This window comes from Embiotoca jacksoni, unplaced genomic scaffold (assembly GCF_022577435.1).
Source record: "Embiotoca jacksoni isolate LCO1_2020_lvr unplaced genomic scaffold, fEmbJac1.0.p SCAF_22, whole genome shotgun sequence".
NCBI lineage: Eukaryota > Metazoa > Chordata > Actinopteri > Embiotocidae > Embiotoca > Embiotoca jacksoni.
The window spans coordinates 7,145,687-7,170,178 of NW_027185363.1; the positions used below are offsets into that span (position 1 = coordinate 7,145,687).

The following is a 24,492-nucleotide window of genomic DNA, read 5'->3' on the forward strand; positions in this document are numbered from 1 at the left end:
TGAGGTACAGGCCAAACACCACCATCACACAACACGGGCCAAGCTTCTGAAAAGAAGTATAATCCAGACAGTGCTATACATCAGACAGAAGGCAATGCCAGGTACAGAAACACGGCCAGTAAAAGGCTTGTATTGTGCATTCTGATGGAACCTATTACTCATAGCCGAGCATGCTGGCTGCTTTATGAGTTAAATGTCCTGATTCACAGCCCTCAGAAACATGAGTCTTCAGTCCACATAATTTTGGTTTATGGGTAGAGAGCAGAGCCCACACCCAGCTACCTCAGAGCTGCCTGCCTCTTCTCAACTCTCTCCAGACATGCAGAATGGCTTTGGGACACACAGGGAACTCCAGGCCAGTCAAAGACAAGAGGTTATTTGATTAGCATGGAATTTTATTAAGCTGTGGGTGGAGTTGCATGGTGGCAGAGAGAGCCTGAGCAAAAGGCCTCCATTCATTGATCAGGGAAGATTGCAGTGAGGGGGGGGAGACTAACAACACTCTTGTGTGTGTGGCTGCCAGTAGGAACAGTCCCCACAGCTTTTTGCCATTAAAAATGCAGAGAGTGTGCTCTTTTAGGTGCCTTTAATAGCCTCTTCCTGCAACATGATGGAAGTTCACAGAGACTAAGCAAGTTTTCTTTTCAAAAGACAGCTATCTGTAGCAGCCTGTACACAAACACTCCAACTTCTGTGGGTGTGGTTTAAGGACCTGCCCCCCTTCCCAAAGCAGACAGCTTCCCTGATGTGCTGAGAAAATCATACAACCCGCTCATACATCCCATATCACACCGTCAAGATGCAAGAATAAATCACGAGTATGGGTATATGTACACAACATCTGAATGAGTTGCAGGGAAACTACTGTACACGAACCTACAGCTACCGTTCATTCATTGTTAGTTGGAGCGGTAAACCTTGAACTCCGTCATACCTGCAACCAGAAAACGGAGGTCAGTCCCTGGAAATGAAGGGCAAAGTTTTCCCCACCTTATTAACCCAATTGAATTTTGCTTTAAAAAAAAAAATCACACCAAACATCGAAGCACAAATTGCTGCAATGAGACACCAAAAGCCAGATCCTTGCGAGAAAACAAAAAACAAAAACCCAGCTAAGCGCTACTGTCACCCGAGCTGCAAATGCTCCTGATATCAACAACCCCCCCCCCCCCCACACAACAACAGCCCCCCTTTGGCATCCACCTCATAGTGAGTCAGTTCCTGGGATCGCTGTGTGTAATAAAAAAAAAATAAAAAAAACCTGTGAAGGTGTTGCTTGAGGGGTTTAAGCACGTGGCAGCAGCCGCCTTGTTTTTTCCTCAGAGAGGAGAGTCTCTTCACGGGTGGGGGGAGGGGTGGGGTGGGGGGGGGGTTGTCACCCATTTAGACAGGAAGCGACCAGGGCAAAACTCCAGTCAACAGGTGTAGCGATGCAGTTGGGAGGCCTGCGGGTTACAATTACAATACAGGCTCGCAGGAGGAGGCCCGTGTCGCTTCGCTTTAGATAAGGAAACGTAGACAGAACAGCACACGTGAGCACTCACCGATCTACACGAGCACCGCAGCAGTGACAGCTCAAAGCCATTCATGACACGTTGTGTGCAGCGACTGACAAGAAAAAAAAAACCCAACCGGCTGGTCAGATAGTAAACGGTTTGTTGTAACTGTCCTCAAAACCAAAAACCTACTTCACACAAAAAACAAAAAGGAGTGTCTGTATTTGAGGGTTGCCACCTGTCAAAGTGTAATTTAGTAGGTAACTGATGTTGAACTTCTCCTTTGTTGATGCCGGTTATTAAACACCGAAGACAACATGCCAGCAATGTGGTTTTTTTTTTTTTTTTTTTTTTTTTTTTTTTTTTGGATTCCCCTTTATTACACTTGAATGAAGTTTGAACCAGGACTTGATGCAACTGGAGGGAAAGAAAGCTCGGAAACGTCTTTCTCTTTTACTTTTTTTTTTTTTTTGAATACGTTGTTTTGCAAAAGGTGTTTGGACTCGGATCAATTTGAGAGCCAAACCGGCCCGTCGGCGTCAATGTCAAAGCGTTTCTTTCACTCGGGACAACCGAGACGAAAGAAGTCCTGCTCCAAGGAGTAGACCGACCCCGAAAGGGTTTGACTTCGCTAAGTTTAAGCCAGCTAACGAGCTAACACAACAACTTACCAGCAGACAATCCGTGTTTATTTCGGACTTCGGGTCCTTCAACATGGCATCGATTTTCTCAAATCGAGCCACCATACTTTCCCCAGCAGACATTTTTGCTTGTCCAAAAACTCAGTCCCGACGTTGAGTTATGAACCAAAAAAAAAAAAAAAAAAAAAAAAAAAAACCCAAAAAAAAAAAAAAAAAAAAAAAAAAACACAGCTCACTCGGCGAGGCTGGCTAGCTAGCTTTAGCAGCCAGCGGTAGCTAGCTAGCCAAACGTCCCTTTCTTCGTGTGAACTTTCCGCCGCGCTTCAAAGAAAACACATCGTTGTCCTTTCACACACGACGGAGGCTTTCAGGGCGCGTTGAACATGCAAAAGCCGCATTTTCGGAGTCGAAAGATGTTTTTTTTCTTCTTCTTCTTCTTCTTCTTCTTCTTCTTCCCCCTCCAGTCTTTGAGTGGCAAAAACGACTTCAGTGGCAAAGATAAACGCGGCGACCGAGATTAGTCAGCCTCCCTCCGCGGGGGATGCCGCTGAGGAGAAAGAGCTTAAAAAAATGTTTTCGCTGCATCCAAACAAAAAGGAAATTAAAAACGTAAAATGTGATGTCTATTTGAAAAAAAAGAAGAAAAAAAAAAAGCACAGTTTGTGTGTGGTGGAGAGAGAAGCTAGTCCGGGCCCGTTCCCATATCTGTGCCAGGGCCCTTGTAAAAAACAACAAAAAGGACAAACGAATCTGACAGCTCAAAAGTAGAAGTGGTGGAAAAAAAAAAAAAAAAAAAAAAAAAAACTTCTGCTTCTTCCAAATTTCGACCAGTTTAAAACCGGAGTCGTTTCAACGTTTAACGGCAGGTCCTTCCCGCCGCGTCCCGCGAGCTGTCACTGACCGACGGGCTTGGTCTCCGGTCCCGACTGCTTTATCTCTCCGATTGAAGACGCGTAAATCGGGGTTCGACGCGTGTTAGTTTTCGGAAAACAATCGCAGACGATGCCTGATTTTCTTCCACAGTCTGGCCAACATGTCCGCCTTCCTGTTCAAACACCCCGGAGAAGCGACTTCAAAATGTCAAGTACTGCGCATGCGCCGTTCCGAGGCGCATTCGGAAAGCGTTCAGAGGCAACACGTTGCTGCTCCCAAATGTTACGACGTGAACGTCTCATTGAAAACTCTATTCTGCTCTATTGAGTATTGTAAATGAATCAATTAGTCGATTAACAGATAGGTAATCACCTGTATTGGTATTGCGTGGTACTGTATGGTATTTTCAAACGTTTTGACTCATTTTTAATGAAAGAAAATGCAAAAATTCTCTAATTCAGCTTCTTAAATGTGACTATTTTCAGTCTATAAACTGATTATCCTCTGGCTGTAGACTGTTGACATTTTTCACCATTTTCCTATATTTTTAGACCAAACAGCTGATCAATTAATGGATCAATAATGAAAATAATAGTTATTTGCAGACCTATTATACATTGTTTTTTTTTTTTTTATTACTGATGCTCTTCCTTATGGACAATAATACTGTGTCATTATATTATAGCCTATTATATTCCATCCTATATTGCATATTCTGTTCTATTCTAGTTATGTCCCATTAGATCATAAAAATCTAAGTTGGACCATAATCACCTTTAATTCTCCAGTTATCATTATCATCATTATCAGTAGATAACACTGACAGTGAAAGCTAATCATACAAACACACACATCATTGAATATGATTGAATATTGGTAATAATAATCATTTTAACATGTAAAGGTTTTAGGGAAACAGTTCCTACAATGTTAACATAACTCACTTGAAACCCTAATGTCCCACAAAGTCTTTAGTAATAGATTTTGTGTAAGATTCAGCCACCACAGGGTAATATTTTTTTTCTTCTGGTAATTAAAGCGTTAATATTCAGGTTATAGATATCCCATAATAACCCCCAGTTGGTTGTTTTCTTTTCTCAGTTTGGTGGTGGATAAGATAAGATTAAATCCCCCTTTTCAGTCTATTTATTGATGCTTTACGTTTCTTATGTGATCAGCTCTCTAAATAAGAAAATGCCAAACAGGAAAGACGTGCTGCCAGTTGTTCCCGTTTTTTTTTTTTTATATTGGATTTCTGCAAATTCTGCACATTTTAAAGACAATGGTTGTCACAATTTCAAATACTAAAGGATTGCTTGCTTGTTACAATTGCTGTGGAAACTATCGTGAATTAAATCTGCTTGTACCTCATGTTACCCAACAGAGGGCGCTGTTCTATCATTTATGGTGAGAGCGCGAACCCACTTGTTTCCAGGAACATGAATAAGGATTGTCTTGCCTCTTATGGCACATTAATAAAGGGCTGATTCAACATGCTGCATTTTTACTACATTAGTTTACACCAGCTGTAGATTCTACACCTACAGTTCAGCCAGTTCACCTTCGTGTATCATTTCTGCCATTCTGCCAACACAGGAACGTATTTTAACTTGAAAACTCACAGCAAGAACATTAGTAGTTGTACTCAAAAAATTCAATCAGGAAAAGGCTATCTGCAAGTTAAAAACCACCACTGTCTGCACGTGAAAAAGAAAATAACTTTTAACACATTCTTTTATAGTGGCCAAGTGTAGCCTCAATGTAACTTGATGCGTAGACATTGTTTGTTTGTCTTTATGCTTTGTATCACCAAACTAATGACTCCTTAATGCGTTAGGCTACTTTTTGTATTCATTTACAGTATTTATTCATATATTAGCTACTTTTGCTTAGTTTGGGAACCATGCTATTTGTTTATCAATTAATTTCCTTATTGATTCCGTGTGGCTTTGTTTGAATATAGCTATTAAATGTTCTGGCTATCCATGCCACAGTGGAGTTATGCTTTTCAAATCCTTGCATAAATTGCATAAACTAAAAGATCTGCCGTGTAACTCTGTATTCACTTTTAAAGTTAATTTTGGTTATTTGCACGGTTGAATATAGTGATTTTTCAAAATGTATTTCTGTTTACCATTTTTTTTTTTACCGTCCTATGTTTTATTTTGCCTCCCATAAGAGGCACAAAGTGAACTGAACTTCCGTTGAACTGAAACAAACGGGATTTACAGTATTCTCCTGACGTCACTCGACACGGCTCGTCCACTGTGCGCAGATCAGCTGTGGCCGCGCAGCAGAGCGCCCAGAGCAGCCACGGAGCGGGATACAGGGACGCGAACCCACCCAGAGACCCGATTCTTCACGGACCTGGCCGTGCAACGCGTTTCGGTGTGCACAAGGTAGGCTTGCATGGGACTGCGTTTTCTGCGTCTCCACGTTTAAAAACACCTGTTAAACGTCGAGTGCCGCTATTGCACGTTTATCGTGGTTAACAGAATAACGCTGTTCACGCTGTATCCGGGTGATGGTCGCACCGCAGCCTGTCGGTCAGTCAGCGAGCCTGAAACAGATGCGTAAAGTTTGAATCATCGGTAAATTTACAAATTTTAAATTTCAAGCGACGGCACAGTGCAGGATACTGTGACTGTGACGGGGGCTGTTAAATTACGAAAAATTGTAATCAATTAAAATGCGAAGTGTCATGGAACCTGTTTGAATGTGCCTTTTTACAACGCGTATTTTCATTGCCCTCTTTTGTGTGCTTCATTATTGCGCAAATTAACAAATATGTGTTGCTCGGGAGATTAAATAGCCATTCATGCAAAGTAGGCTATTTTTCATCCATAAAGATATTTAATTTTAAAAGAGCAGCCATTTAATTAATCTTTTGGATATTTTAATTCTTCCAATGTGAATTAATCTTGGTTAAGAAAGTCATGTCTGGAACGAGGCCACTAATGCCTGTTGTCTGTTGAGGACTGTTACAGTTGCCTCAGGCTTGGTGTTGAAACAGTCTTCAGCAGCTTAGATAAAGTCATATCAGATAAGGGGGAGCAGGAGATGTATTTGGTGGGTTGTCATTGTAATTACAAGCAAACCAGTCAGTCTTGACCACATCTAATCTGCTATTCCTCACGTTTCATGACCCAAAGGTTGCATTCCTTGTATCTGCACTGAGCTCTTCTGTACTTCCAAAATGTCATTAGAGCTAATGAGTATTGCATTCACATCATAGCAGCTGAGATGTTCTTTTTAACAGATGCAAAGAGGCAGTCAATAGAAAACTGTAATCTCAAATACTGGGTTGCTGCTTTTTTGTTTTAGGGGAAATTCTAACCTTGGCCCATAAATTCACATGTTGTGGCTTTAAACGCTATAGATCTGATGTTACTGTCTTCTGCAACTGTACAGTGTGTAAAAAAATAACCCCTAACAGGTCACACAGGTAGCTCAGTAAGACGTGAGTGCACGTTCAGTAGGACTTGTGCGAATTGTGAGTTAGCTGGGTGGCCTGTCTCACCTAAAGCACGCGCAGCCCTGTCAGAGAGGGCAAGGGCTGGAGGGGTCAGGGGGCTCTGAACGCTGACCATCTGGCCCTTGGGGGGCTGGTTTCCTCACTGGCTGCCTTTGTTCCCAGCTAACAATTGGGACTTAATCTGGGAGGAGATAAGTAAGGCCCCGTGAGACCACTCCTGGACTCGGGCAGGTTTCTCTCTTCAGCCTTGAAGGAGACGTCTCTTTCCCATGTTGCTTTGTGAAGGTCTTGAGTTGGTCATGGTTTGGTGCTGGTGATTTTCTTTGAGTGACTGCTGCATCTGAATGTTTTAACTCCTAAACACAAGTGACACATCGGTCCTGGAAATATTGTAATTGAATTGGATAGATTTTAAAACTGAAAACTGTGATTAAAATGTATCCAGCCCTCATTATCCCCCTTTCCAGTCTTTTTTTTTTTTTTTTTTTTAAACATCTATTATTCATTCTGATTGATGAGTTCCCGCATGTTTGGAGTTGCAGCATGATTCAGGTACCCTCGTTTTTCAATTAAAAAAAAAAAGCACCTTCAGCGATTCAAAACAAAACAATAAGTAATAAGTAAATAAGTAATAAGTTTAAAAAATTTCCCCTCGGGGATTAATAAAGTAAATACCTACCTACCTACCTACCTACCTACCTAAGTAGTTAGTTGTGGCTCATTTCCATTTACCCTCAAAAGATGACTTATTTGAAATAATAACATCTTTTTATAATGCTCAAATAGTATTTTGTCAACCCTTTATGTTGTTGTGTTTTTGGCCCCACTTCTGCCTGCCAGTTGTTTTATTGTGTAGAAGCCCTGCTGTGAGGCAAAGAGGTTTTCCAAACATGCAACATGACATTTCTCTCATTAAAAAGCTCAATCAACCAGTGGATAGATGACTCTTTCACGTGCATTTGTACATAAGGTAATTGTCACCAGAGTAACCGATTGATTTATTTTTTTCTCTATATTCTCTCACTATAAGTTTGAGCACATCAGGACTCTGCTCTTGCTCTTTCTGCTCAGATGGCCCTCTGCCTTTGTTTTATTTCCTGGGGAAAGATAGAAGATGCCTTTTTTTTTTGGAAGCCAACATCTTTCTAATTATTGCTTTCTGTTGTGACAAACCAGCGTGTGATAGATCACTGAGATCTGTATTTAGTGTCAAAACAAAAAGGCATACATAGCTATTGATTACCAATTCAGTCAGTAACACAGAGGTTTCAGTTTCTACTGTGGCTTCGGCCAGCTCCAAGAACCATATCATTTTAGATAATTAATCCATCAGGTAAAATCTTTTAACATAAAACAACTTCGCAGCTCATGGTGATACGGATTTAGATCACAAAAACACCACAGGGACTTGTCAGCAGTGCAGACAGATGCTTCTGTTGATCCTTTCAGAGGAACTTCTTAGTGATTGTGGGCTTTTCTGAACACGAGTGCAGATGGTACAAAAGACAAAATCCCAACTATAGAGATCAGTGCTATTGTTTCACACTTTTTGAGCGCAGTGTGACAGGACCCAGTTAACAGGTGGTCCTCAAAATAGGCGCCATTCATCAAAATAGCTGAGGCAGTAGTCAGGAACCTCTTTTCAGTTTTTTCCTTATGGCCAATGTTGTTGACACAATTCTGTCTTTAAAACTCATTCTGTGATCTGAACATAGCAAATTAAATACCAGTGGTAGAACAAGTGTTTTTTTTAAAAGCTGCAACCCCCTGTACAAAAATACTCCATTGCAAGTAAAGTCCTGCATTCAAAATCTACTTACTCAAATAAAAGTCTGTAAGTTTTATCAGTAAAATGCCCGAAAATCTAAAAAAATAAAGGTATTCATGAAATAAAACTTGGCCTCTTCAGAGTGTATTTGTTTTTTTAATAATCCTATTATTCATTATTATGTATTTGTATTAACATCTGAGCAGCATGTTAAGGGTGTAGTTATCAGGGGTTCGAGATAACTGTCATCACATTACATCATATTTTATAAATACAAGATCATATTTTGTGTGTAAAATATTAACCTGTACAGTAACTGTAAATTTAGTGGAGTAAAAAGTTAGAAGTAAAACAAAAAAGTAGCATTAAATGTAAATATTCAATAAAATACCTCAACATTTTTTAAATTTAACTCAGTATTTAAGTAAAAAAAAAATACCACAAAGGTCCATTTTCATACAAAACTGGATTAAACTGTATGTTTATTTCATATGTATATAAATCACAGAAATCCTGGATTTCTCCAGTGTCAAAGATATTTTATGACTCCTAGTGGGACATATTTAGTGCTTTAGCAGTTACTGAGTCTAATGAGAGGCATTTAATTAAGTTATGTAGGCGCAATCAGACCAGAACAATCAATAGTAATTTTCAACAGTACATTAAAATTAAAAAGAGCATCTCAGCACTGACGTGTGCAGCCAAATGCGTTCCACATGGATGCTTGTAAACTTTTAACCTGTCCTTTTTTACTGAGGACCAAGAATGCCAGGAACATTTTCTCTAATTAAATGAAAGAAAATATTCACAGACTGTATGGGCAATGTCATGTTTATACTTCTTTTACTTGGAATCACATCTGTACGCTGTTGAATAATGTTTGATTACTTACAAGCAGTAGTCCGAATACCTCACTATAAACTGAGTGTGTATATCTTGCTTCTTGCTATTTGGTTGACATAATTTCTACAGAACCATGGAAAATGGCCATTTTCTTTTCCTTTTATGTGACCAAATCTGTCTTCAGAAATGCAGCATGAAAGCAGAGGGAGGGAAAGCACAGATAATGTCTGAAGAGGAGTAGAGAGACTACAGTGGAGAAGAGATGGGAGGTTAAAACAGAGGTGGGAGTGATGAAGAGCAAAACAAGGCAGCTGGATGCAGACAGCAAGTCAACACAAGACAACACTTTTTTTTAATCCAAACTTCACACTTGTTTCTGATAGGATTAGTAAATGAACATAAGGGTGGAGCGTGCGCAGGGTCGAGCGAAATGTGAGTCCAACTGTAAGTACTGTATGAAGGTGTACGACACACTCGACAATTGGATCATTAAAGCCAATCTCACAAAAGCCTGAGCCCCTCCCCCAGCTGAAAGGAGATGTCAAAGGTCTGCGACCTCTCCCATTTATGTGCATTGATCTCTCTGATGGGGGAGGGGCCTCCTCCTCAAAGCCCTCCACCATCAGCTGTTATATCTTAGTTTCACCTGCAGGAAGTGGACAAATTATTATATTTCATTTGCTGTAACTGTTCCAATGTCACACTGCATAGAAACTGTAGAAAGTGTATTGTGTATTTATTTACATGGCAAGTATTCCAGTATACAGACTACATTTATTTGACCTGAAGAATTTTTAAGCAAATATGTCAAAAGTTTACTGGCTCCAGCATCTCAAATGTTATTTAATTCTTGGGTTTTAGACTGTTTTGGACCATTTTTGGAAATGTTATTATCGGAGTAACTGATTAATTGAGAAGTATTCCGTTTTTTGCTCCCTCTATTGGCTGTAATATTCCAATTTAGTACACATTTCCTCTATCAATCAGTTTAGTAGACACGAATGAGCGAATAATATTTATATAGAAGCATTTTAAAGGAATTTTGGATAGTGTTTTAAGTATGCATTTGAACAAATAACACAGCAATAAACCTTTCAAGAAGGACATCAAATTAAGAGTGCATTTTAACCTAAGGCTGAGCTTGCATGAACACACTTGTTGCTGCGCATTAACTACTTATACCAGTACAAATCACTCTCGACTATATGTGTCTGACCATGAAATTGTGCTGTTGGTTGAGTCTGCTTCACACCTCTGTGTTTACGGCCTGCTCGGGAATGACGGGGCAAGGGAAAGCCTCTGAGGATGAAATTCCTCTCAGCTAAAACATGCCTTTCTTTCTCACAGTCCAAGAATGTGGCTTTTAGTGATGGATGAAAGGAACTTACAGTCAGGAAGGTAGGACAGGCGATACGTAGGAGTACAGCCAAAAAGCATGGCTGTAACATCCTGCTCTTTGTTGCAGGGGAGGTTTGAGATGCTAATTTGGTGTGTGTGTGTGTGTGTGTGTGTGTGTGTGTGTGTGTGTGTGTGTGTGTGTGTGTGTGTGTGTGTGTGTGTGTGTGTGTGTGTGTGTGTACATTCATGCATGAGTGGAACACGACCCCAGTAGATGGCACTTCCTCCTGTCCTGTTATCTGTGAGTCTGACATGCAGGGCAGGTTCTTATCTGTCACTGCTCGATGTCTTGGTTGACTAGCTGAATGACTCAATGAACCTAAATCCCCAGTCTATTGGAGCCCTGTGTCTCTACAGCATAATTAATGCTTATTCTTTTTTACACACCTCTTTTTGTGCCACTGATACCAAATAATTTTCAAAGGCCTACAAATGCAAAGCTAAAATAGTCGTAAGGAGGTTAAAAGATTTAAATTTGTACCTCCACTGCACCCTATTTCTCTGCACCAGATCAAAGCTGAAATAGCTGCCTGACAGAAATGAATGGAGCCTTTCTGGTTGTGCCCCCAAGTCGTCCATCAGGAAGCGTGTCCACAGCAAAGTCAAAGGGTCACCATAAGGCGCGACATACATGTGTTTGCGGGGGAATGGTGGCATGTCAAGGTGAAGGAGGAATTTCAGCCTTTTGTTCCCTGAGTCAAACTCTTAATGATAAACTGATGACGTTGCATGTTGCATCACATCACAGCAGGATCGTTGCGTGACGCAGACTCATGTCGACGGTCGTCCTTTTTTTAGATCAATGTCTTGGATTCTCGTGGGCTATTACACCGTTAAGAACTCGTGAAGAGCATGAAGTGTGCGTGTAGAGCACTCAGTAATAATATACTCTCATTCTTGCTATTGAAACCCGGAAAGCATCCGGCTGAGAATCCCGTTTTGCACAGCACTGTTATGGAACAGCGTGTTCTCACAGGGTGTACTGCTGTATTTCCCCCCTCATGCACTCCAGTGGAACAGTACCTGCAGCCAGAAATGTCGGCCTGCAGCTTATGTGTTATTTTTACAGGGTACAATGTGTGCTGTGCCACAGACTGGCTCTTCGCACAATAGGGGTTAATGGGGATAAATCTGTGTTGTTGTTTTTTTAGGTTGAATTCTATTGTTCCATTCTTTTTGCCTTCGTTTCTAAAATTGTTTGATTACCATTGTAGTTAGACACACTGATGATCATCTCGATTTATTATTTGATTTATTTTTTAGATTTCTTTTTTTTAAATTCTGTACCAGCTGTAATAGCGCTTCTCAACGTTTATAGGAGGGCTCTGTTTTTGATTGTAAGTCTTATTTAATGTGTTAGACAACTGTAGTGGGACACAGAGAGAGTACACAGGTGAAACATTGTGCAAAACATAACCAAATATTAATTATTATATCAGCCTTGTTCAATTTTAGACTTATCACATATAGCAATATGTGATGATGCATGTTTTTTGTCGTGTTTCTTTTGATTGGTGTTTCATTAGAGGAATAATATGATTAGTTAGTTAATCAATAGCTGCTGGAGATATACATTTATAGTTAATATTAGTCATTTATCATGAAAAATTACAAATACTGATTTTTTTATTTTTTTTTGCTTTGAGTAATTTTTTGTTAGTCAGATAGAACAAGACTTGTTTTTATTGTTTTATGGACATCTTAAAAAAATATTCATCACAAAAACTATTTCTGTATTCACCAGTGATAAAACATTAAACGTCCTGCAGTGTTGTGTGTTTAGTATTATTGATGTGAAAGGATCGAATGTGTGCTAACAACAGCTGGAAGCTCTCAGGCTTGAAGCCAGATTTCGCACTTCATCACAGCAGCAGCAATGCCTTTTGCCCACATACAGTATGTTGTTCCAAAATCTCCCTTTCTGCACAGATGCACAAACAGGACATTCACTCTCAAACAAGCTCTCCCTCTTTGTATTGAAACACAAGGTCAATGTGTGTTGATGCTGCCAGGATTATGGGGGAGAGAGATGACTGTAGCAGCAGGCTTTCATAGACTGTCACAGCTTGTCCAAGGCTACGGTGACCAAGACCCAGCCCTGAGCTGCGAGGACTCAACGTTCCCATGTGGCAGTGGAGGTCATTCTCCCTCTCTTTGTATCTCTCTCACCCTCTCTTCTCTATTCTGTGTGCAAGTTTTCAACTCAAGTACAACCAGAAATAAAATAGCCAAACGTTAAATAGAAAAGTATTGACGATAAGGAAGGCTTTTTTGATTTTCTGACTAGATCTGTGTGTTAATTTTACCAGCAGGAAAAGGCAAAATATTGTGTCTTAACTTTTCCTGACTGCAGCAAACCTACAGAATCTCACCTACATGTTTTGATATGAAAATTACAAAATACCTAGGCACATATTTACCTGCATCGAGCTCTCTGTATGTCTTTGTCGAGGTGGGTACTGAACTGTACTTGTCATTTGGTACCAAATTTCCATACCTATGCTACATCCACAATAACACTATTTTTTGGTTTTAAAACACAACTTTTGATGAGTAACTCTCATCCGTGTCAGTGAACCACACCATACCTTCTACTTATACAGTCTGCCTGCATAGATAAAATCACTCAGATTTAACTCAGGAAAGTAAATCTTAGCATAGGACGCCTTATTTTACTGTTTAAAATTTTTGGCCGGCTTCCGCGTGCTGTATGCAGCTGGAAGACTAGCATCTACTGATAGCATGTGAGGCGTTTAGGACACATCGTAAATTGTAGCGTCTAGTGATAGATTCCATTCAAGGCGTTTTGGAAATGTTGGTAAATTGGAGGATCGAGCGAAAGCTTACTTGTGAGGCATTTTAGGGACATCTGTTAATTGTAGCCACGTAAAGCAACTTGAGTTCCATTCTTCTTCTCTAAACTGCATGAAAACGAAATACTTTTATCGTAATGTGTCATGTTATTTTGTTTTTCTTACACTGGAATTATGGAAATTAGTAAAAAAGAAAAGTATCATTCAGAAACCGGTATCAAAGTTAAGGCACTGGTACTGGTATTGAAAAGTTTTAAAAGATACCCAGCCCTGTTGCCCACATAAGAGCTGCAGGGTTTGCTTAAACAATACTTGGCTATGCTTGTAATATTGTAGTACACTTGGGCTTAGTTTTTTCAGTTTTTGAGAATATTTACATCTATTAATTATACTGAACAGGCTGTTTTAATGAAGGTGACTGTAGGACATTTAAAGTCAAAACATTTTTGTCTTATTCTGTCACGTGGCACCTGAGGGCTTTATGTACCACCGTCTCTGCCTAGTGCACCACATTGTCCAAAGGGCCCTCTCTAACTGTCACATCTGCTAGTTGGTAAAGTATCCCATCTCTCGGAGGGATCAGTGCAGGATGAAGTGGCAACAGCCCTGAATAGGTTTACTGTCACTCTTTCTCATCAGCGAGGTTTGTGTGTGGGGTCAAACCCAGAACAAAGGATGACTCTGCTTCCATTGTCCCATTAAGATAAAAAAAAAAGAGTCCTGCTGATGCTGTGGCTCTCGCTGAAGTAAGGAGGACTGATGGGATTTAAGTGTGGGTCCTGTCACCGAGGGCAACCTGGTGCTTATTAATCTGGACTGTGGGGGGTAATCGAGGAGATGTGACCAGAGAGTGAGGGGGGTGTCGGGGGTGGGGTGCTGCTGATGCAGCAGTGGCGCCTGAGGTCAGGAAGAGGGGCGTGATGGATACAGCTGATCGCTCTGTAAGGAAGTTTAGAGGGAAGGAGGAGGAGGCTCCTTCGTCAGGACCATAAGAAGCCTCTTTGTCGCGCTGTCACTCAAATGGATTCAAGGTGGCTTAGACCTTTTTCAGAGAGGAAAAGAAAGGAGAGGTTCCATTGTGGAAGGTGGATCTCTCTGGACGCCTGATGAACACAACAGGCCTCTTTGTTATGTTCTCTCTGTGAGTGCTTGGTACTCCTGCGTGGTAAAATTAAGTTACTGTGCCAGATGTGTGAACTATTCAGGGAGGAAAGTTGAGAGTAGGACTTTCCTTTGTTAAAATTGAGTGAAACCAGGGTTCACGATTATTTTCATTATCCATTAATGTCAGTTAGTAAGTCTATAGTCAGTCAGGACATTGTGAAAAAAACATCTATTGCTGTTTTCAAATTTTGTCTTGTTTTGCAATAAAAAAAAAGTTAAAAAAAAAAACACAAATGCATTAATTTTGCCATGACATAAGAAAGAAAAGCAGAAACTACTCACATTTGAAAAGTTGAAAGTAGGTGTTATTTTATTGTTTTCTTTTTAAATTAAGTGACTTATTGATTTTTAAAGTAGATAGATATTAAATCAGTTATAGTTTGCTTCTTTTTCTGCTGTAAATCAATAACAACAAAAAACTGGCAAATATCGAAAGCTGAATTATTGATAAGATTCATACTTGATACAACATTTCCTCATTTCAGAATTTTGGTCATGCTGCATTATATTTAATTTAGAAAAGTGTTTGTACAATGTATTATTTACAGGTAGGCATATACTTTATTATGTACTGAAGTCAAATTTGCATTAGTTTAAATGCGGCTTTTGTTTAAAGGAAATTAAAACTCCACGTTTAAGATGAGTTGTACCAAATATTTGGAAAAAGTCTATTTCATTTGCTGATGAATATAGTAATATGTGATTGAGCTCCAAAAATGCTATAAGTGGACCTTAAGTCTAGAATTTTTTGCCACACATATTTTGGTATTTGAAACATTGCTATCATATTATTGCTGGTATCACAATCTAGAACTGGGCCCATCCGATTTTTATAGCCTTTGCAGTGATCATCTCTAAAGTCTCCGATTAGTATCACATTCTCTGCGCCTCCATTTGAGTGACATATGATGTAGAAGCAGGGTGGACTGCAGCTCAGGCCAGCTCCTGGAACTGGAACCTGACCCCTTTGCTAGGTTTGTCATCTGATAAGAGCAAATGTTTTGATAGCGTTGGCCCTTTCAACGTGATCCATGGCTCTCCTTTTACACCCCATAACAAATAGGGCTGTCTAAACAACAGTTTATGGCCAGGACAAGGCCTGGTCAACCATCATCAAAGATCTTCTCTGTGATGAGCCATTAGGTGGGAACCAGATGTTAGAAGAAGCTGTGATGATGGTCGAGTATCAATTCCTATCTCAGAATGGGAGAAAGTACATGCTAGCATTAATATACTGGTAAATATTTGAATTTATTGTATAATAAGCTTAATTTGACTTTTCTTTCATAAAAGGTCAGTGATGTCTTTGGATAAAAAAATAAAATAATTTCTAGAGAGTGCATTTAGACCTGTTGTTGTTTCTCTCTTTCCCTCCTCCTGCCCTTTAGCATTGACCGGTGTTTGACCACTGCCAGTGACAGGTTAACTATGAAATAGAACTCATTGTTGTCTTATTCAATATGGCTTTCCTGAATAAGTCTATAAATGTATTAGGTTCCTGTGTCTCTCCTCGTTGTTCCAACTTAGGTGAACTGGCGTTCAACCCAGCTGTGTTGTAAAATGCAGATTGGGTTCACTGACAGGCCTTCTGTTTTATTATCAGTCTTGAACAGCATTGTAAACTGTCACTTGTCCTTCACTTTCATTCATTTATCAGGGATAACATTCATCCAGAACTGGCATTTGCTATTTGAATGTTTTTTTAATCTGTAAAAGTCGGGTTCTCTGGTTTATGGAAAATATGCCGAAAGTAAATCCATCAGTTTAAATTTGGCATTTAGTTTGTTATTTAGAGGGTTCAGCTTCTACAACAATAATAGCAATAATAGCTGTGCCTGTTGTTGGGTTAAGGTTGCAATACTTTGTGACTAGTGTTTTTCTATTTGCATTGTTTTCATCAAACATGTCAGAAACTGTTGGGAAAGCAATAGTTTGAATAATAAAATTAAAAAAAAAAAATCTAAGTTTTAGGCTTCTCTGTTTGCATTTAAAGAAACTAATTATCAAAACTGACGGATCTGGTGAGATTTGCCTAGCTCGATCGATCAATGAAAATATTTCAATATATTGATTAAAACATTAAGATATCACATTTGGGTTATTGTTCCTGCCATGACCAATCAATAAATGTGTCACTTATTGGTTGTTGATTAATCGCTCGGTTTATAGAATGTCAGACAAAAGGTAAATAGTGCCAATTACAATTTTAGTGATGCCGAACAACAAAAGTGTTGCTTTGTCTGACAAAACAGTCTAAAACCTAAAGAATAGCCAGATGAGACGCTTAGATCGGGATTTAGAAATGAAAAAAATTGCATTAAAATGATTCAAACAGCCTCAAAGTAGTTGCAGTTTCATTCTAATTTGATTTACTAATCAATGCATTCAATAATTGTTACAGCTGTAGTTACATATTTAGACGTATCTTTCAAGCTATATGCTAAAATCTTAGTTACTATAGTTGAGATTTTTTAAGAAGCTGAAGGTCTACCGTGTTCTTCAGAATTGACTTCTTTTAATTAAGCTTGTTTTCAATTTGTGCTGTGTCAGTTATCCATTCGGTAGGCCTTTGCTATTAAATGACGCTGGCCTTTGTCCGTGGCTGAGATTTAGTTTAAGGTTAAATGCCTTGCCCTTAAACTCATTCTCTGGGCCACAATGTGTGGCAAGGTCACCACTCCAATCAACGCAGTGTTAACACAAAGGCTGCTTGTCCCCTAATGAATTAGCTCTACAGTTCTTCAGCGAGTTACCACACCTGTCTCCAACCCCTCGCTAGCCTTCTCGGTCCTGCTGCCCTTTCACACGTACCCCCAAGCCCCTAATTTTGAAATGAGTTTTATAACTGGACAGTAAACTTCCAGTGGCTTAATGATGATGACTTCTTCATCTGCCCAAATGCTCCTTTTGTCCACCCCTCCTCAGGCCCAAGTCCCTGCCCCCGCTCCCTCTGGTCACACCAGGCTTTAAACCCTGGTTCACCCCACTTTATAGTTCCACAGATAATCTCCTAGAACGCACACGCAAACCAAGCATGCACACACACACACACACACACACACACACACACACACACACACACACACACACACACACACACACACACACACACACACACACACATACCCTCAGGCCATGATCTCCACTGAGCCCTGCTCTGTCTCTTTCTCCCGGTCTTTCTCTCCGTTGCTGCCGACTTCAGCAATGGCATTCAACGGGAATGTTTGGCTTTGTTTGTTTGACTCACTGGAAAGCAATGAATGACCTTAGCTCATCTGCTATCCTCACTAGCACTGATTTGCACTTCAGGGCCCAGCAGGTAGTCCCGAGTAGGAGGAGGAGGAGGTTTTGGAGATGGTTGTGGGGCTTTAATAAGGAAATTAGAGCTGTGGACTGCCACCCGGATAGTAAACAACGGTGCGAGTCCTCACACCCTTGGTGTCAGAAAGCCCAAGGGACGCTAGTAGAAAAGCAAATTCTGTTACGGGAATTTTCACATGGGGGCCATTTTGTTTTCTTGTTTTGGTTTTTGACAGTTGAGCTGCAGGTCTGTTTTATTATTATAACATCCTTAATAGCACCTTGGTTACTGTACTTCCTTCCCACTGATCTCTCAGCTCCTTACTTGTTGGTTGAACCTCCTTTTGCAGAAGACCCTCAGTTTCTGCTGTGCTATGCGACCCTGTGTGCTTCCATTTATTGAATGTACTTTAATGGGTTTGATAGGTTGATTAGGTCAGATCATGAATGTTAGAATAAGAACAGTTACAAGTTTAGGTAGATTATTCTTCTGTTGTTCAAGCTCCTCCAAACAACCTTCATGTGTTCAGCAGCTGCTGAGTCAGCTAAGACAAAGCTGCGGCGCTCCTCTGGGAATCCTAAGAAAGGAAGACCCCCCCTCCCCGACCCCCTCCAAATTTAAGAGCTCTGAGCCCAATCTCTCCCAGAACCCCCCACTGCTGGTCATGTGACCTGTCTTTCCTCAGGTGGCAGTGGCAGGGATACTTCCCCTTTGTCCACTTTGGACCTCATTGCAGCGGTGAAGGATGGGCTCAGGGGCGGGAAAGTATTCAATCCACGCTCCTTTGTTTTTTTTGCACAGTGTCTTTTGAGCCCAAAGAAAATGCAGGGTTTACTCATTATCCCCATTTTAAATGGGCTATTTAAGACAAGCCATGTCAAAGTCAGGGGCTTTGACATAAATCACACTGACAGCTCTTTTCCCTCAGTTGAACTTGTGGCTGTGCCGGATCATTGTAAAGATTTCACTTTTGTTTAACCCGATAACTACAGTTAGCTACTATCAATCACTTTAAAAATGTCAAATATGATCTAATGCACTGCCCTGACAGTCACAGACAATTACCATGTGTGGTCTAAATCAGCAATAGTCAGGCAAATTTCACAGTCAAACTCAAGCCCAATGTTTAGACAAATGTGCCGATTGAGAGAAATGAGTGCACGGAAGCTCCATAAGGACTAATGAAGGCCCTGATTGGCTCGCGTGGTGGTTTACAGCAGCCCTCACGCTGAATGTGCCGCAATATAACCATTGGAGAGGAGGTGAGAAGAGCTGCCAACAACTTTTTTTAAAACAACTGTTGACCGTGTCTGTGATAATGAACTGGAACGTCAGTCCCACGACTCAGCAAAGCGAGAAACTTGGGCCAGTAAAGGCAGATATTGTTATAATGAGATCATTTATGACAATATAAATTTAACAGGTCTCTCAGAATCTGTTTAAAACATTACTTTCTGTAGTTATTTTACATTTAAAGATTTACGATTCTTTAAAATTCACACAAAAACAAAATTTCTGGATTATTACACGCCACACTTTATCATTAATCTCATCTCAATAATTCTATTTTTGGTCAAACTTTTGAGGGGAAACATTTTGGTATTAAAGAGAGACCTAAAAACTCTTGGTGAGTGGTGACTGCATCTTCCCGGCCATCAGGTAGATGTGAGTTTACTCAGACTTACTGTTTACCTGACAAATTCTTGCTGACTTCTCTTGGCATTAATTAGATTGAAGGAAAAACAGGCACAGAAGCATCAGGCTGCCGTACGAGTTATTTTGTAGCTTTACTATGAGCTGCAGTCTAAACAATGTCCCGGCAGTACAGTTAGACTTGACAATATGACAGCCAGTTGTGTTTTCCATTCAAAGTCAGGAAATAAGTGTGTTAAATTTAAGTTACCCTAAATCGAATTTTTTTTTAAACTGCTAGTTGTTTATATTGGATTTTAAATTGTTAAAAACAGTGTCAAATTCTTACATACAGTATGAGAAAACTCAAGGGAAAGATTATTTATATGATCTTACATTTTGATGTAAGTTTGGCATTTTGCAGTACTTGTGCAGGTTTTAGCCTACTTAACTTTAAGTGTCGTCAGCCTCGAGCCTCTTGGTTATTTCCTGGAAATGCTCTCCTCTTGGCAACATCATGAAAAGGTGCTAGAATTGATCACTAGGTTATAATGACAAATAATCCCCAACATCTGCCAGCGCTGTTGATTTGTGGTGCATTTCTGTTTATTTATTTTGACCAGATGAGCCCCTGGTATTTATAGCGGGAGTAAAAGCCTAGTGTGGGGTCAATCCTGGGTAAGGCTATGAAGACAAAATGCTCAGGCTGACATTCTTGTCCCCATTTTGCCGGGGATGGATTCTCCTGTCTCTGAATTGGCCCCCAATAAAACGCTGGGTGTGGCTGCGAGAGGTTGAACTGAGCTGAGAGCAAAGTTTGATTTTGAAAACGCCCCCCCTCCTGGCTCCTCTCCAGGTTCTTGAAAATGAAAACTTCCACATGACGCAGTGCCCATGGCGGATGTCTTGACGTGATGGGGGTCACGCGTGGCGGGCCGCTGGGGCTGCGCGACAACGGGGAGATGTGGGCCCTCTTTGTTTCCCCGCACAGCTCCGCAGGCCTCCAAGAGCATCTGTCACCATAGGGGATCAGAAGGGCCAAGATGAATGAGCCCCCGGTGGATTCCCTCCCTCCTTGGCAAATGGCACAGCACAGAGGAGGGCACAGGGGCCTGCAGGGGGAGGGGTCTGTGTGTGTGTGTGTCTGTGTGTGTGTGTGTGTGTGTGTGTGTGTGTGTGTGCGTGCGTGCGTGCGTGCGTGCGTGCGTGTGTGCGTGTGTGTGTGTGTGTGTGTGTGTGTGTGTTTGTTTGCATGTGAGTGAGAGAGAGAGGGCAAGAGAGAGAGGGAGGGTTTCTGCTGTACTGAGGGAAAGAGTTGGGAGTCCCATTTCTTTCTGTAAGGATCATGACAAAAGTGACTACCAGAAAGGATTGAATCTACATATGCTGCCGGTGTATCAACAAAATTATCCACGAAGGGATTTACTATTTAACGTGGACTATATTTGAAAAGCTGCCTGCACTTTTGGGATTTACTGCATTTGATTTGGATTTTAAAGGGTTCATCAGCTGGAAGAGTCATGGAAGGTACAGGAGAAGCCTCTTAAACTGCTTGCTGTGTGTCACATGTGGCCCTGATGCAGCATTAATGATATGGGCTTTTAGCACCTCACTTAGAGAACATGGGAGAGATGTTTGTCTTTTCTTTTTCTTCCTCTTTTCTTACCCCTCTCCTCCCCTTTCTCTCATGTCTGATGGCCAGTGTCTTTTCTAATGTTAAGAGTGTGCTGAGCTCTTTCCCGCATTTCAACTAATGCTATTGACCTGAAAGGTTAAAGCATAACAATGAGATGAAAACGATTTAGATATTTATCAAATTCCCATTAACATTTTATGTACTTTTATTCTGAAGGGCAAAAGAAGAGAAAAGCTCATTCAGTCACTCTTTAGTTTAAATTTAAGTAAATCCTGGATTAACTCAGTTTTAGTTGCTCTTTAATTAGCAAACATTAAACAATGGACACCTGTCAAAGTTACCTGCATACATGCTGTCAACATCTTTTGTCTCTTTGTCAGATTTTGATATGGAATATAAAAAAACTGTAAAAGTATTTCTTGACATGTATTTGGCTTCGATGTGAAGTATAAACTACTCTCTCTCTCTCTCTCTCGCTCTCTCTCTCTCTCTTGCTCGCTCGCTCTCTCTATCTCTCTCTCTCTCTCTCTCTCTCTCTCTGTTGGAAACATTGTAATGTAATTATACTGTTGAAAAAGACTGAAGAGAAAGAGAGAAGCCAGGGTAAAAAGTAAGATCAACTCAGATGGACACATTTAAATGTGTTGTTCCCCTTTTTTTTTTTTATAAAGGTCTGTTATGTTCTTGATTTAATTGACAACATGTGGTTTCAGTAAAGATCTCAGACAATCCAAAATTGTGATCAACTGCACCAAAAACGAGACCGATTACAGAATAAAATCACGATTTATACTATTTTCATTAAGTTTCACTTACTTATTTTAGTGTGTAATTGTCAACAACCTGAACTAACAGCAGCATGTTTACTGCTGTAAACATTGTAATAATACTAATACCACTAATTTAACATTCAATTCTTTGCTTTTTTTCAATAACTGCAAAAAACTACGTTATTTTTTCAAAAAAGGGCACAAAGAAAACATTCAGATATGATATTTGAATGTAGTCTTTAGTGTAAAAATACATTAATAGCACAGAGGGTGGTTGACTTCATGTACAATCTTTCAAGGATTCTGTTTTTGAGTCAAAACTGATTAAAAAAAATTGAATTCGATATTTCTATGAAATGAACCTAGTGTAAGGGGTACAGTCTATATACAGCATTTAAGGAAATACTTAGAAATATACATTTTCACATTATATACAACAAATAGCTGTAAGGTTTATAATTTAAAATGGTTTGCATTCATTTCACTTGTATGAAACAGTGCATGGGAGAAGAATGATAAATGTTTAACCTTCGCCTTAAATCCAGTCTGACTTTACGTTCCTCAGGTAAGAAACTAAACCAGCATGTCAGGCTAAACAGTCCCTCAAACCTCATCACTGGAAAAACAGGACCTGATTAAGCACCTGGGGCTTGGCTTGTAATGGTGTCTAGATTTACGGCTCCTTCATCTTCATCTCCAAAGCCATCTGCGTCTCCTTCTGTGTCGTCTACCCTTCACAACTAGATAAGCATCAAAATATTTCAAGACTCTGCTCAGTGGGTGTGTGTGAAAGCTCTGGTTTTTCCAGTGGAGGATAAAGTGTGAACTTGTGTTATGAAGCAAATTTTCTTCTACCTTTAACAAATGTGTCACTATGTGATTTAGTTCTGCCCTGAAGGTAAAGGAGCGCACGTTTCTGCTCTGACATATTGATGTTTTTTTTTTTTTTAACTCTTTACTCTGATGTGCTGTATCAAGCTGGCTAATCATTCACAAAAGACGTTCCAGTGTGGTCAGTAAATGCAAGTTGAACCAGCCTGTGTACACTTGCTATTTGAAGGACTTGGACCCCAGACCAGCCGCCCTCATACAGAATAGCAGCACAGTCAGAGGTGATGAGGGGAACTTTGCTTCTGTTATATCAGAGCCCGAGTGGCTGAACAATACTTTGTCAAAAGGTCAAAGTAACAGTAGAGTGACTGTGTGTGTAGTGACTGCTGCTACAAACTAAAACACCCAATTGTGTTTCATGAAAATAGCCCGGGGGGGGGGGGACGGTGTCACGTAACGCATTTTTGGCCTGGTAAAAGGGAGTGCATATGTCATGGTCTGAGCTGCACTTAATGTTTGAGTGGCTGGAAGGGCTCCCATTAATTTTGTGAATGAGCGTGTTCGTTGGACTGTGGTGATCTGTCGTATCAAACTATCTGGATCATACATGTGTCAGAGTTTTGGGCTTTCTGTATACTGGTGCATTAGATGATTCTACATCAGAGTCCTATATTCATATTTTATTGATATAATTAAAAACTGAAATGGACAATGGAAATGATTATTTGTTATGGATGGATTTGTTTGTTTAAATTTCAATCCAAATTTCAATTTCAATACATTTTCTGAATAATTTGCTATTTTCTTGAGATATACTACTGCAATCTGTCTAAATCTGTTATTTCACATTACGTTTCGGGCATTTTTTTTGTTTTTTTTTAAAGAAATGTGTGTCTTGTCGTCCTGATAAAGCTGAATTCTTGAATAATTTCTGTATTTTGAAATAGCAGTGGGAAAAACTAGTTTGGATGATGTGCCGAACTTGCTTTTATTTTTTACAAGATTTTTGAAAGATTTACACAAAATTAGCTGTTCAGATGATTTTAATGAACTGGACTTGAAGAAAATAAAATTTGTAGCTACTTAGAGAAAATGTTAAATGTTTTTTTGTATTACTGACAGTGACGCACTGTGAGCTAATCAGCAATCTCCTTATTCTCCCCCAGGTCTTGAAGCAGTGAGTGACATGTCTTTGCTGAAAGTTTCTGCTGAGTGGTAGTGATCCAGCATGTAGCCGAGGAGAACAAGTCCCGTCACGCCTGGGAACAGTCCAACAACGTAAGTCACCTGGTTTTAAATGCAGCGCTAATGTGTCGTCTGTGAGATATTCAGAATTCGAAATCTGTGTTCTCACATTTTCTCTGCTGTGGTTTCCTCTATTCCACTGAGTGAAGATTAGTGTAGCTCTTACTGACCTGGGGTCACATTCATACAATCTGTTGATGCCACCCAGGAGCTGTGGAGTGGCCTTGACTGACCATCTGACTCGCTGAAAGGCATTTTTTAAAGTCACCACTCACGGACATGAACGACCCTTTTTTTTCCATTAGTCTTTGAACATTAAACTGCTTCTTCCCCAGTAGATTCTTCTCATTATGTTTGAACATCCATCAGTCACACTGAAGCTGCTGACTGACCTGAAATACCCCCGCCACTACAACTGACCTTAGCAACCACCTGAGTCACACCCCAGAAACATCCGTTAAGCGACTTCTGCCACAGTTACACTTTGTTTTAAGTTACACAGGTGATATAAGGTCAGTCTCTGTGTTCACGTCCAGCCTACGCCAGGTTAATGACAAATCTGTCCGTTGGGGTTTGATGGTCAGCCAGGCAAAGACGGCTCCGGAG

General features: G+C 40.2%; 2 protein-coding genes across 7 annotated transcripts in view; one reads left to right on the top strand and one right to left on the bottom strand.

Moving 5' to 3' along the window:
• Positions 1–2,313, bottom strand: part of rock1 (Rho-associated, coiled-coil containing protein kinase 1) — a 28,337-nt gene extending 26,024 nt beyond the window's left edge. The window contains exon 1 of one of the 3 annotated variants that reach the window (XM_069157621.1): positions 2,168–2,309. In XM_069157621.1, the coding sequence (XP_069013722.1) occupies positions 2,168–2,260 (93 nt within the window). In that variant the 5' untranslated portion in view covers positions 2,261–2,309. Of the gene's footprint in view, positions 1–2,167 lie in introns of all 3 variants that reach the window. The other 2 variants (XM_069157622.1, XM_069157623.1) reach the window with 2 other exon arrangements.
• Positions 2,314–5,327: 3,014 nt separating this feature from the next.
• Positions 5,328–24,492, top strand: part of greb1l (GREB1 like retinoic acid receptor coactivator) — a 43,018-nt gene continuing 23,853 nt past the window's right edge. For all 4 annotated transcript variants that reach the window (XM_069157624.1, XM_069157625.1, XM_069157627.1 and 1 more), the window contains exons 1-2: positions 5,328–5,409; positions 23,808–23,919. The gene's annotated coding sequence lies outside the window, so the exon portion shown is untranslated. The remainder of the gene's footprint in view (positions 5,410–23,807; positions 23,920–24,492) is intronic.